At 37.9% G+C, this 12,500-nt stretch overlaps 1 protein-coding gene across 6 annotated transcripts in view; it reads left to right on the plus strand.

Annotated features, from left to right (window-relative positions):
* ATP11B (ATPase phospholipid transporting 11B (putative)) overlaps positions 1-12,500 on the plus strand; it is a 112,430-nt gene that overhangs the window by 97,770 nt on the left and 2,160 nt on the right. The window contains exons 29-31 of one of the 6 annotated variants that reach the window (XM_026650071.1): positions 2,372-2,457; positions 5,453-5,578; positions 9,046-9,124. In XM_026650071.1, coding sequence (XP_026505856.1) covers positions 2,372-2,457; positions 5,453-5,537 — 171 coding nt within the window. In that variant the 3' untranslated portion in view covers positions 5,538-5,578; positions 9,046-9,124. Of the gene's footprint in view, positions 1-2,371; positions 2,458-5,452; positions 5,579-9,045 lie in introns of all 6 variants that reach the window. The other 5 variants (XM_026650069.1, XM_026650070.1, XM_026650072.1 and 2 more) reach the window with 5 other exon arrangements.

Raw genomic sequence — 12,500 nt, forward strand, 5'->3', positions numbered from 1 at the left:
GTTTGTACATCACTATGTTTGTTAACTAAATTCCAATTACAGAATTTTTTTACTGTTGATCTCAAAGCAAAGAAAATAACCCAGTTTGACTTTCAGATCTCATGTTGAGTTGGTAGGGATGACAACTAGAAAAAGTTGTTGTTTTTAAAAATAAGCAAATTTTGTATGGAAGCTATTGAGAGAATAAGTGGAACTCCACATTTCCATTGTAAACTTACTTTTCGCAATACAACTGCATCTTACATGTGGCTGAATTAATTCCTGTGTACTTGCATCTTTTAAAAACAGCTTAGCTCCCAATAACTGAGACTCTATGTCGGGGGTCGGCAACCTGTGGCACGCATGCCAAAGACGGCACGCGAGCCGATTTTTGATGGCACACTGCTGCCTGCCGGGGTCCTGGCCCCACTCAGCCCCCTCCGCCCCCTGCCCACAGATTTCTCCTGCGGGGGCAGAAGGCAGAAGCTTGGTCATGCCGGCAGCCAAGCTCCCCCATCCCCCGCTTCTTCCCACAGCGTGGTGCTTTCCTGCCACTCCCACTCCCTGCCGCCAATCAGCTGATCGCCCTTGCGAGGGGGAGGGGGAGCCGAGCCGCAGTGTGCTCGCTGCTCCGGGGAGGAGACAGAGAGAGGTGGGGACGGGGCCCTGGGGAATGGTGTGGGAACGGGGCATATCCCCTCCAGCCCTCTGCCATGAGCACCCCCACGAGCTGAGCACCTCAGCCCTCTGCCCTGACCCCTGAACCCCCCCCACACATACCCAGCCCTCTGCCCTGACCCTTGCACCCCCACACACATACCCAGCCCTCTGCCCTGACCCTTGCACCCCCACACACACCTCCAGCCCCCGTTCTGACCCCTGCACCCCCCATACCCCATGCCCTGACTCCTGGACCCCCCACACACATCCCTTCCCCCCACCCTGAGCACCAAACGGGAGCTCCTGCACCACCACCACCCCCCACATTCCGACCTGCACCCACGGTCTGGGGTCCCGGCTGCCAGCCCCTTGCCAGTCGGGGTCCCGCAGGCCCTGCTCAGCCCGCTGCCGAACTAGGTGAACTGAACCCCAGGCCAGTAGCGGGCTGAGTGGGCCGGTGGCGTAAGAGCAGCATTTTAATTTTATTTTAAATTAAGCTTCTTAAACATTTTGAAAACCTTGTTTACTTTACATACAACAATAGTTTAGTTATATAATATAGACTTATAGAGGGAGACCTTCTAAAAAACGTTAAAATGTATTACCGGCACGCGAAACCTTAAGTTAAAGTGAACAAGTGAAGACTCGGCACACCGCTTCTGAATGGTTGCCGACCCCTGCTCTGTGTGATACAGCCAAGTAAAACTAGTTTTAGGTCAGGACAAGGAAATAGATTACATGCAGTAATCACAAATTTTTAAAAATGGAGCTGTTGGGCTTTCATCACCTGCTGTCTTTCACCTTTAAGTTCTAAAATATTTCACTGGGAGAAATAAGCAAGCTTAAAGTACATTTTCTTAACTTGGTATGCAAGGTATAATAAGTGTCCCAGTAACTCTGAAAATGAGTCAACAGATTGTCTCCATCTTTTTAAACCCAGATAATAGTTTACTTTGGAAATTATAAATACTACTATCATCAAAATAATCATTCCCCAAAGACCAATTATTTTCTGCACGTAATTAATTTAGACATCATGTAAGATCTGATAAACTTCTGCATGAGAGAAATAGCTGAAAAATAACATTATACACTGTTTCTAAAAGCTGTCTTAAAACATAAATGTTAAGGTATTCTAATCAGGAACTACTGTGGAAGAAACTATTAGTTTTACTGCATTTTGAAAGCCGATTTAATTAAAAACTTAGCAAAAAATGTAGTGTGGCTTGAAAATGGGCTTTCATAGTGGGACAAGCATGACTTTTTGCCATGTTCCAAGATTTTCTGCCTGGTATTGCAATGAAATCATCATTCTGTAATTGCTGTGAGCTTTTGCATTTATAACTACCGTGCGATCATATAGGAAGATGTGGCTACTGGGGGGGACAATCCCAGTCAAAATATAAATCTTTTGGTAAACAGCAGAAATTGCAATACTAATGGGGTGGCGGGAGAGTCTAAGGACAGCTGGAGAAGTATGCCCCAAGTATTTCCATGGTTTTTTCGCCCATTATGAAAGTTAAGGGATACTTTTTAAACATGGCCCCAGTGAAAAATAAATAATGTTGGTGCCAGGAACAATCTGCAAGTATCAGTCTCATATGTGTTGTGCGTATGAAGTATATTCCAGTAAATAACAATGTCTTTTAAAATCCTGTCCTGTGTCTTTCTCTTAGAAAAATACTATTACTTACTGACTTGTATGTTCCATCCCTTCTCTGTCCACTTATAGATGTACTCCAACAGAGTTGCTTTAAGTGATGAGTTCATCGCACTGCAGCCATTATCCAGGGCAAGGAATCAGCTGAGCAGAATTAGGTAGAGTAGGAGGGACAATTCCTCATAAACTCTTATGCATGTTGAAGGTCAACTAACCAGCAATGAGAGAAATGGGAAGAGGCATGAATATCAAAGTGGGATGAGAGGCAGTATCTATAGTGGAGAGTCATTCTATTTGGCATCTTCCTTGGCTTTGCTCTGTGTTTTTTCAGGCCAATTGCTTCTCATAAGTAGCATGTATTAGACGGTCTTTTAGGAGAAAATCCCCAGCATGATGCTCAATTTAGAGAATACAGTACTAGTCTTTCTTGCATCCATTTTTAAAATAACCACAGTTTCTAGCATGGTTCCAATGTTTTTGCTTTGTGTAGTCAAAATTAGCAGTGCTTTCTGCATGTTGGATAACTACAGCTTCATAAGACCACAACAGAAAGGTCCTCGTATTTTAGGCAGCAGTTTTCTTGCTAATTGTTTGCCCATTTTAATTTGCTTTCACTTGTGCCATAAGAGCATAGAACATGTCTTTTGCTTGGGTGTAAATATACATTTGTGCATCAACTAAGACTCTTGCTTTTGTTTAATGCATCTATCAAGTGAATGTTGTTTATTTTCAATGTATTATGGATGTCTGTGTCTCTAAAGATATTTCGGTGTAAATTGTATGAAATACTCAAAAAGACTGAATTGTGCCTGTCTGTTGTCTAGGTAAAATACTAAGATGCTGGAACTTTTATAATGCACTCAGTCTCAGTATGTGAAATGCTATAGGACTACAGTTTGACATTTTTTGAAATAAAACATGCACAAAAATAAATGTTTTAACTTGCAACAAAGATTAAGGGCCAAACCTTCATCCCAGCCTTATACAACCATCCACTTTTGCAGCAACAAAAAATTAAAAGCACAGTTTTGTTCATATAGTATTTGATTGTCTAAGTCTGGGATGGTGCCTGTAAATCAGGACCAGGACATCCATGTGACCTACATTGAAGGAATGGATGTACATCCTTCAAAATAGGGGAAATAGGAGAGGAAAGTGACCTATGCAAAGGTAATGAGTGCTATATTTTAAACAAATAATTGTGACAACTAACTCTTAAAAACCTGAGAAATCTCAGTTGCAGACTCCATGGTTCATCTGCCAGGGTGAGCGACATCACCACAAAGAGAAATTCGAAATAACAATTCCATTCTTTTCTGTTATTACCATGTGATGGTACTTGTAATGCAACGCACTCTAGCAGAAATACCAGGAAGTCTGCAACTCAGATTTCTGAATATCATAGGGAGTTAATCTTGTTGAAATGCAGCACAAAATTAACTTTTGAAGGAAGGTAAGTTGGCACTTTCTAGCTTTTTTTGTTTAGGAATGTCCCTGTGTTTTGAATGTGGTGCCAAAAGTTCAAAGTAAATTAGTATATATGGTCCATATGAGTAGCGCAGGCATCAGCAGGTCTTAAGAGTTCTTCTAGGTGGCTTCTCTCCTATAGACTTCACCCTGTACATGAAAGTTGTGTGTAGTGGGGTCATTATAGTTGGGTGGCAAATTAAGGTTTTGTACAGCAGAAGGGGAATCTAAGGGACAGGAAAGACTTTTATCCACGTGGAATGCTAATGCGTGAAGTTTTAAATCTAGGAATTAAATGTTAACACTTTTTATTAATGTGGATCAAGCTCTGTCCTTCCATATCACTCTACTCCCACCCTCCTCAAACGACTCCACTGTTGCCCCTTGTTTTCTCCACTATCTCCATGCACATCTGCTTTTCCTAAAGCCCTCCATTCCAAGACTACAAGAGTATGCCTCTGTGGCCTCAGGTTTTCATGACCTGAACTGCTACTGTTTTTCTCTTCACTATCATGTCTGCCTCTGGTCAGTAGCTGCTGCAGCAAAGCCTGGAGCCAGAAGCAGATCAATTTCAATTTAAATTTGTATTGTACATATTGTTATATATATGTTGTAATTCCACTGGTAAACCAGCCTTTTCCTCACCCTTCAATGCTCCCCCCCCCCACACACACACACACACTCACACTCTAAGGGGCACCAAGGCATCTCTTCTTAGCATGACAGACTTAGATTGTATGCTCTTTGGTGACAGGGATGATCTTTTTGTTTGTACAGGCCCTACCACAGCTGGGCCCTGATCCATGACTGGGGCCCCTATGGGCTGCCACAGTACAAATAACAAAAATTATTTGGTGTTTGTAGACTAAGTCATTTTAGAGGTACAACTGAGCAAAAGATTTAGGAAAATGTTTTTTTTTTTTTTAAAAGTGCCAGGGAGACTTTTGAAATGCCAAACTTCAAAATGCCTTTTCTAAATTTTCTAGAAAAACTAACCAAGGATGAGATGTGGCATTTGAAATTTCAGGGGAATCAGTCTCTTGTTGGGGTGACTAGGAGAAGGTAAAAATGGGGCTCATAATGGGAAGCTACTTTAAAGCTTAATTGTGGTGTAGCAATAACCATCTCATAATCTATTTTAGCTATTTACATAGCATCGATTATATTAGTATCTAGGACCCGGCTTCAGCAAAGCGCCACTTAAGCATTTGCTTAACTTTAAGCACATACTTAAATCCATTTCTTTTTAGCAGAGCACATAAGCATATGCTTCAATGAGATATAAGTGCTTTGTTGAACTAAAACCTGCAGGTGTCATTTGGCATACAGAAGACCCAACAAACTGGGAAAAGAATTAGAAAGACCCTTTGGACAAAAGCGCTAGTTTTAGACCTTTATTTGGGGGAGGAAAGGGTCGGAATTGAAAATTACTTATCTACATTCTTTGTAAGCCTTTAATTTGTTGACAAACTATACTCTGTGGTAACATTGATGTGCATTAATAAATAATTTGTGATTTGGATAACTTGGATAACTTGAGAAAGTGGTCATCTCTTCCTGCGTAAGCAAATGTGCACTGTTCTATCAAGAACAAGTCAGTAGATTAAAGATTGGTTTAAAGATTACTGTTTTAACTTAAACCGAGTGTGGTGTTTTATAAGATTTGTTGCTTTTCTGTCCTTCTAGATGGAAGAGGATAAGGGTTCAGTCAGCTCAGCATATGACTTTGCTGAAAGCAGGCACAGAGGGGAGGACAATAGGCAACTGCTAGCTGATCCATCTAGCCAGCAGGACAGTTCTTGCATTCACTAGGTAGTACTCCCACTGTACCCTTATGTATAGTCGGTCATGGAATCATCTTTGAAATTCCCATACTTGTGATATTTACAAGGAAACTTACATGACGGCATGTTTTTTGTTTGGGCTTAACAGATTGAATCACTAATTGTAATACATAGTATTTATTTTTTTTCTTGATTCATTCCATTAAAGTTATCCATTCCCCCTGGAAAACATTTGCATTACAATGATTTAAGTAGCCCTAAACCATACCTTCTGAAAACTTCTTTGCAGCCCAAAGATTAGTGTTCTCATTTTTTTCTCTGTATATGTCAATCTTTAAGCAGTGGCTCTTCCTACCAGTTGCAGCCCAGTCGAGGATACACTTAGTATTGCCAGAGACTTTTTTGTTTTAAAACTATCTGTGCTCAGTACTGTCCATCTCACAGCATTCTTCTGCATTGTTGTCTTACCTGTTTTTGTCAGGCCTTAGTTTAGTGTAACACACAACTGTGATCAAATCTGTGCACAGATCTAAAATTGGAGAGGAAGGCTAGAAGAGATGCAGGCAGTGAGGGGAGATTCTGTATTAAAGATAAAATCCTTCATTCAGGAAAGGGATATAAAGAGAATGGATCCTAAACCAGGTAGCCACTGTCATCATACTGAGTTTATTTTACTATTGTCTCCTTTACAGTCTATTATTATTTTTGATGTTACTAAGAGCTAGTTGGTATAGCTGACATAAGGAAGGTGTGGATTTGGGATTGCAAAGGGATCTCTGATGTTCACAGTTGACTCTGGAAGTACTACTTGTAATGCTTCCACTCAGTTTTTAGTCTTTAAAGGGGGAGGTCTGTGGATTTAAAATAGCAAATATTAATGCTTCGCAATTATCTACATACCGGATTCTGTAAAGTCACTATTTTCAAGTAGGTGGTATTAACCCTTTTGAGTCATGGTAAAGCATTGACTCCTTATTTAACCACTATTGTATTGCACAGAAACTAAAGGCAAAATTGATTTTAAGCCCATTAGAAATTAAATATTTTCATCTTAAGTAGATTTTTTTTTTTAATTTTAGCCTGTTTTGTTTTTCCAAAATCCCCCCTTTGCATCGCAGTCACTGCTTTTTTATATGTTTTATAGGCAGTTCAGAAATACATGGTACATTATACATTAAAGATTGCACAGACAGAGCATAGGGTTCTGGCATTGAGGGAGACAAAGATAGTTTTATGCACCTTTTATATGACCCTTCTTCCCAAATTCTGGTGCCAACTGTTTCATCCCACAAGTGCAAATCTGTGCAGCCTCTTGGCTATTCCCTCTTTGTGTCAGCTTGTAACATTCTTCAGTGATCTCCAGCCATTATGCCAGCTAGGGATTATTAGAGCACAATTACACCCTGACTACTTCCCCAATACGCACCCTCTGCCAGGGGCTAAGGAGGCCATAGCTCTGCATCATCTGGATATTCCCTCAGCTGATTGGTGAAGTCAACTTTATGGCCCCAGAATACTGCAGGGCGCAGGTTCTGCTTCATACAGTATATATTAAGGGAAGAATCAATTCTGTATATAAAAATCAAGATTATAGAATGTGAAGTTGGCTCGCCACTGATCCAAAATTAGGGGTTATATGAATCTACTGCTAATAAAAGACCTGTTTCCGGAGCAACTATGAAACAAAAATATAGGTACATATGCCTCCATGAGTGTAGTGAGAAAAGGGATATGTATCATGCATGAATAAGTAATAATGGAGCTCTTTAATGTGTGATCAGATAGAAATTATTGGAAAACATTATATACTATTAGAGACAATTTTCTGCTAACTTTGAGCCAATTGTAAGTAGAAATCTCAGATCTTAATCTCTTTCATGAGACTTTTTAAAGCCCCGCTCCTGTGATTTACTGAGGCACCTTCTGAGAGGTTCTCTGTCCTCAACTCCTGCTTACTTCTGTTAATTTCTATATCTAAAGTGAGCAGCATAAATTTGTAAATATTTGAATGTCCTGTTGGAAATTTTTGGAGCCTCAGAATAACTGATACATATCGTCCAGTCAGGAGGTACGCTTCTGTATATAATTCATCTCATTGCATTGCATCTGTGATGTTAAGTGACTAATACAGTTTAATGTGTGTCTCTTCCCCCCCCCCCCCCCCGAATTAGTATAACTGCTAAACGAATAGTTTAATTTGAGTTATGTAGGTAGCTTCCCCCTCCTCACCCCCACATCACCACCCTCAGTAGATTTGTATGCCCTATTAGAAGGGAGGTAAGCACAAATGAATTCAAAATATTCTCTCTCCAGTTTTTCTGTAGTGCTAAATATTTGGAATTTTATGTGTGCTGCAGTGGAAAAATACTCAGATGAAGTGTAGTATGAAGGAACTTATTAATAGGTGATTTGTAATAAAAACATTTTCCTAAACTCTCAGTGTAACCTCTTTCAGTTTATTCTAATCTGTTTTACACGTACTAATAAACTTTGTTGTATTCATTCATAGTTATACTAACATTCAACTTTTCCTTATTCTTGTGTGAATATGACTGATGGTTCTTAATGTTAATTCTGTGTTTAAATTTAAATAAAAATCTGTAGACAACCTTCCCCCCCCCCCCCAAAAGTGAGAGGTTAGTTCAACTCCGTATCATAAGCTTTAATAATGGCATTCCCAAATTCCAATCCATATCCTGTATTTTGTAAAGGGAGGCTTATCTGGCATCATAAATGGTAACCTGGGATAAAATTTCAGAACTATGTAAATAAGACAAGAAGGGTAGCTAGAAAAACTTACCTCTGACTTTTTTGCTTATGATTTAATGTCAGCTTAAAATGGTAATAGTGAGTCTATGGCTAGTCATGGAACCTGACTTCCTTCAGGTTCTGCAGTTCTTTTTGAATTGTTAAAACTATTATTTTTAGGCAGGTTGCCACATCCACAGTCTCACTTATTCTAAAGCCTTTTTCTATTATTATTATTATTGGGGGGGGGGGGCGCTAGTATATTTTCAATGGGGATAGATCTTGAGCTAGTGTAAATTGTCATAGTTCCATTAACGTCAATGGGGCTATGACAATTTATACTAACTGGCGATCTGCCCCTGTAAGTGTATTACAGGTAGATCACTATAGCAGATAATTTGCCAGCCAGGTTACTTACGACAGTAGTGGGAACTGGACATATTTTTATTTGCTGGGTGCTTGTGTGGGATCAATGTTAAACAATCGCCATTTGTTCAATAAGCCATTTATTTGTTCAAACCTTGGCCGCACCAAAAAGCATCTAAATCTCCATCTGTATGATTCACATGGAGAAAGCAAATGCTCTTCTTAATAAGCTATCATAATGATTTTCCTATAAAATAGAAACATATTCTATTAACACTGTTGAAATTTAAAAACTAACCTTCTTTAAGCATTGTCTGTGATAGCAGGACACTTGTCACAAGAATCCACAAATACTAATTCTTCTCTCTTTTTTCACTCCAGCTTACTGAGACAGGCTCAGGTATCAACTGCTTGGACTCCATGTGCTGCTTCTCAGATGGGGAAACAGCATGCGCATCTGTTAGAAGAATGTTGGAACGACTAATGGGAAGATGTAGTCCAACCCGGGTCAACAGGTGTGGAATTTCTCTCAATAGCCTTTGCTGCAGACGATTCTCCTATAAACTGGAACCTGATGAGCCTGCAGCTATAGATGTCTAGCAAACCAGTTGCAGGTTTTGCGTAATTAACAGGAAATGCTGTTCTTTATAGTGCTTTTCGATCCTAAAAGATCCGTTTCTTGCTTACTGGGAGTGCTTTTGTTAGAAAAAGGAAGAAAACGGTTTTTCAAGAAACAGAACTCTTCAAACTTTGTTTGGTCTTTCTAGTATGAGATCTTGTGTTGTGTATATATGGTATTTTCTCTGGGTTTGTACATCCTTCTGTTTAGAAAAACAAACCTCAGTGTGCTGATTGTTTTCCTGATCCAGCTTTCTGCCTTCACAAATCAAGCGTTATTTGTCAAGTCAAAAGGCTTTTCCTTTGATACTTAATGTATGTCCTCCAAATAGTCATGGATTAGCTTGTTACTTCTAAAGATATACAAAAGGGTCGCATTTCCCCCAGACAATAACTCCATCATTAAAAGGAAAGTCTTTAGACTTTTCATCCATTGGTGGTTACTAAAATTAAATATTTTTTGTAATATAACTTTTATACTCTATTTCTAGAAACCAGCTAATTTACAAAACAAAGCCTTCAAATTAACTTAGTTTGAAGGATTTTTCTGTTTGTATCAAAAATGTCAGCAAAATCATGAGTGCCATTCAAAAATATGTGCTAAATATCTTCTTGAATTACATACACTAAAACACACATTGGTGGAAGAAAAACATAAGAATAATCAAAAATATTTGTCACAGGTAATGCTGACATCTTACAACAAACATAGCTGTGAAAGAAATTTAGAAAGTGATTTTGAGATCTGCTGAAGTGAACACTTTCACATCTCCCCGTTTCAAAAAAACTCAGAGAACTAGGTAACAAATTTGGGGGTAAAAATAAAAAACCTTTTGTATATCTTAGTCTGTCTTTTGCTGAATGATATCATAGTACTCCATTATTCAAAAGCCAAACCTGGAAAAAAATTGCACTTCTCACATTTACATGGGGTTTCCTTTAATACGTGAACAACTGTCTCTTTTTAAGTTAAAGGATGTGATATCATTCATACAAAATAAAATCTTGTATGGGTAATTTATACTGACATGCATTGTCAGTTCTGATTTTACCTTTAGGTGTTGACTTGGTATGTGGTATATTTCAGTTTTAAAATTCTTGTGTTAACACATTGTCTGTGATTCTAATCATCTTCTTTATTCTGGCTTGCTTATGAAATTTTGTTAGTTATTTCCATAAATCTAGGGTATAATTATGCAAAAATATCCTATTCTGTATAAGAAGGAACTGTTTATGATCAAGTAAATTTTTTTAATCAAAACTCTTGCTGTATAGTAAGCAGGCATGATGTGTAAAATAAACAGTTGAATAGAATTTTTAAACTACAAGATGAGCATTTAATTGGTCTAAAACCAACATTTCTGTAGTGGTTGCTTTAGCTATATTTTCACTTATTGCTATCTTCTGTAACAAATGAAAACGCTGCGCTGCAAATTAGAAACTTTTATTTTCCACGCTGCTTTCTTTGTTCTAATGTCACCTAATAAGTGATGCTGCTTTTGGCCAAAAATTGTTTATTGTGCAGGATCTCATAAAGGTAGGTATAATTATTTTTTCATTCTGCTAGGCATCTAGATTTTTTTTACAATTTCCTCCCTCCTTCGGTGGGATCTACTAATAATAAAAATAAAATATCATATTTGACAGAATATAAAGCACTTTTTCAATATTGTGCTATTTCTCAGGTTACTTGTCTGTTACCGCTTGTCATCTTTTTTCCTAATGACTGTACCGTCTAACTGAATAATTTTAAAGCCTAAAAAAGAGTTGTTAAAGCATTAGAATTAACATTGCTTTAAACAAATGAATATGCAAAACAATCTAGGTGCTAGTCAAAGGGCTTTAGAAGTTCCATTGTTGCTGCTGCAGCTCCAATTTTTAGATTGAAATGGCTCTTCACAACCCTTTCAGTTTCACTTCATGAAATTAACTCAAAAAGAATCTGTTTGCTTCATTTATTTATTACATTTTTGTTTTGAGTGATTCCAGCTCCTTCCCTTCAGCATTTCTATTTAAAATCTAGTCTAAAAGTGGTAGGAGGATATATTTACATTCTTCCCCTCACTTCCCTTGCAATACGTGAAAGTTGCTGAATAATTTTGTTGAACATACTAATTATGTAAATCACATAAAACAGTTACCTGAAGGTACAATGAAGTACTTTTAATCCCAAAATATATTTATTTCTCAGGGTTAAGCTTAGATCAGGCTTGGATACAAATACAATTTAGATTTTACTAAATAGCTATTGTCTTTTAGAAGATGCATGCAATCTCAAATGTAATAGACTATTGTGTAATGGTACTGCTGGTGTGAACCAACTGTTCTATTCCATCCCAGAGGCAGCTGCATATCATTGATGAATTAAGTGATACCTGTATATATGTAGTTTGTAAAAGTGCTTTGTAATCCTTTGTAATGAAAAACACTTTTTTCCAATTTTGTTGATATAGATAGCTTGTGTTTATATACAATATGTGCACCTAATATTCTGTCAAATATGATAATGGGATATGAAATTATTATGCTATCAAATTTTGGGTGGGAGCCATTTCTTTTGATCTCAAGGTGTACAAATGCTTGGAGTAGAGGGCAACCAGCATAGAGTACTGCAGATTTATTGTTTTTTAAAATATAATCAAAATACATTTTTCATTGTTTCATTCATTTAAAATAAAATTGAAATATTGCATGTTTCTTGCAAATTAGTAAAATGCATTTCTGTCTGTCTCTCTCTTCCATTAAACTAAACTGTCTGTCTACTCATCAGCCAATAGAATATTAAAAATGCTGGATCACATATAAGTTCTTATGGTAGAACCCATTACTGAATGATCTGGACCTGTCATTAGCCAATACACCTGTCAAGATACATGTGTGTACTATTTTTGGAGAAATAGCAGATTTCTGACAGAGGTGGGCTTTGGAGCATAAATTGTTTCTACTTTGTGGCCCCCTTCCTTCCCACCCTTTATTTTCAACTTTTAGTCTAATATGTTGACTTTAGCAATCCTGCCAAAGCAGTGGCCTATATACAGGATTTATTCATCTAGGAAAATAACTTACTTTTAGGTGAAAAACGTGATAGATTATATCAGAATCAAAAAGCAATGATAGTTTGGATATTTTTTCTCGTCATGCATTTTCGTTTAAATCTAGAACAGCCAATAGTAAAATACAGTAACTCCTCACTTAAAGTCGTCCCGGTTAAAGTTGTT

The sequence above is a fragment of the Terrapene carolina genome, unplaced genomic scaffold, assembly GCF_002925995.2.
Source record: "Terrapene carolina triunguis isolate 2854851 unplaced genomic scaffold, T_m_triunguis-2.0 Scaffold88, whole genome shotgun sequence".
Classification (NCBI taxonomy): domain Eukaryota; kingdom Metazoa; phylum Chordata; order Testudines; family Emydidae; genus Terrapene; species Terrapene triunguis.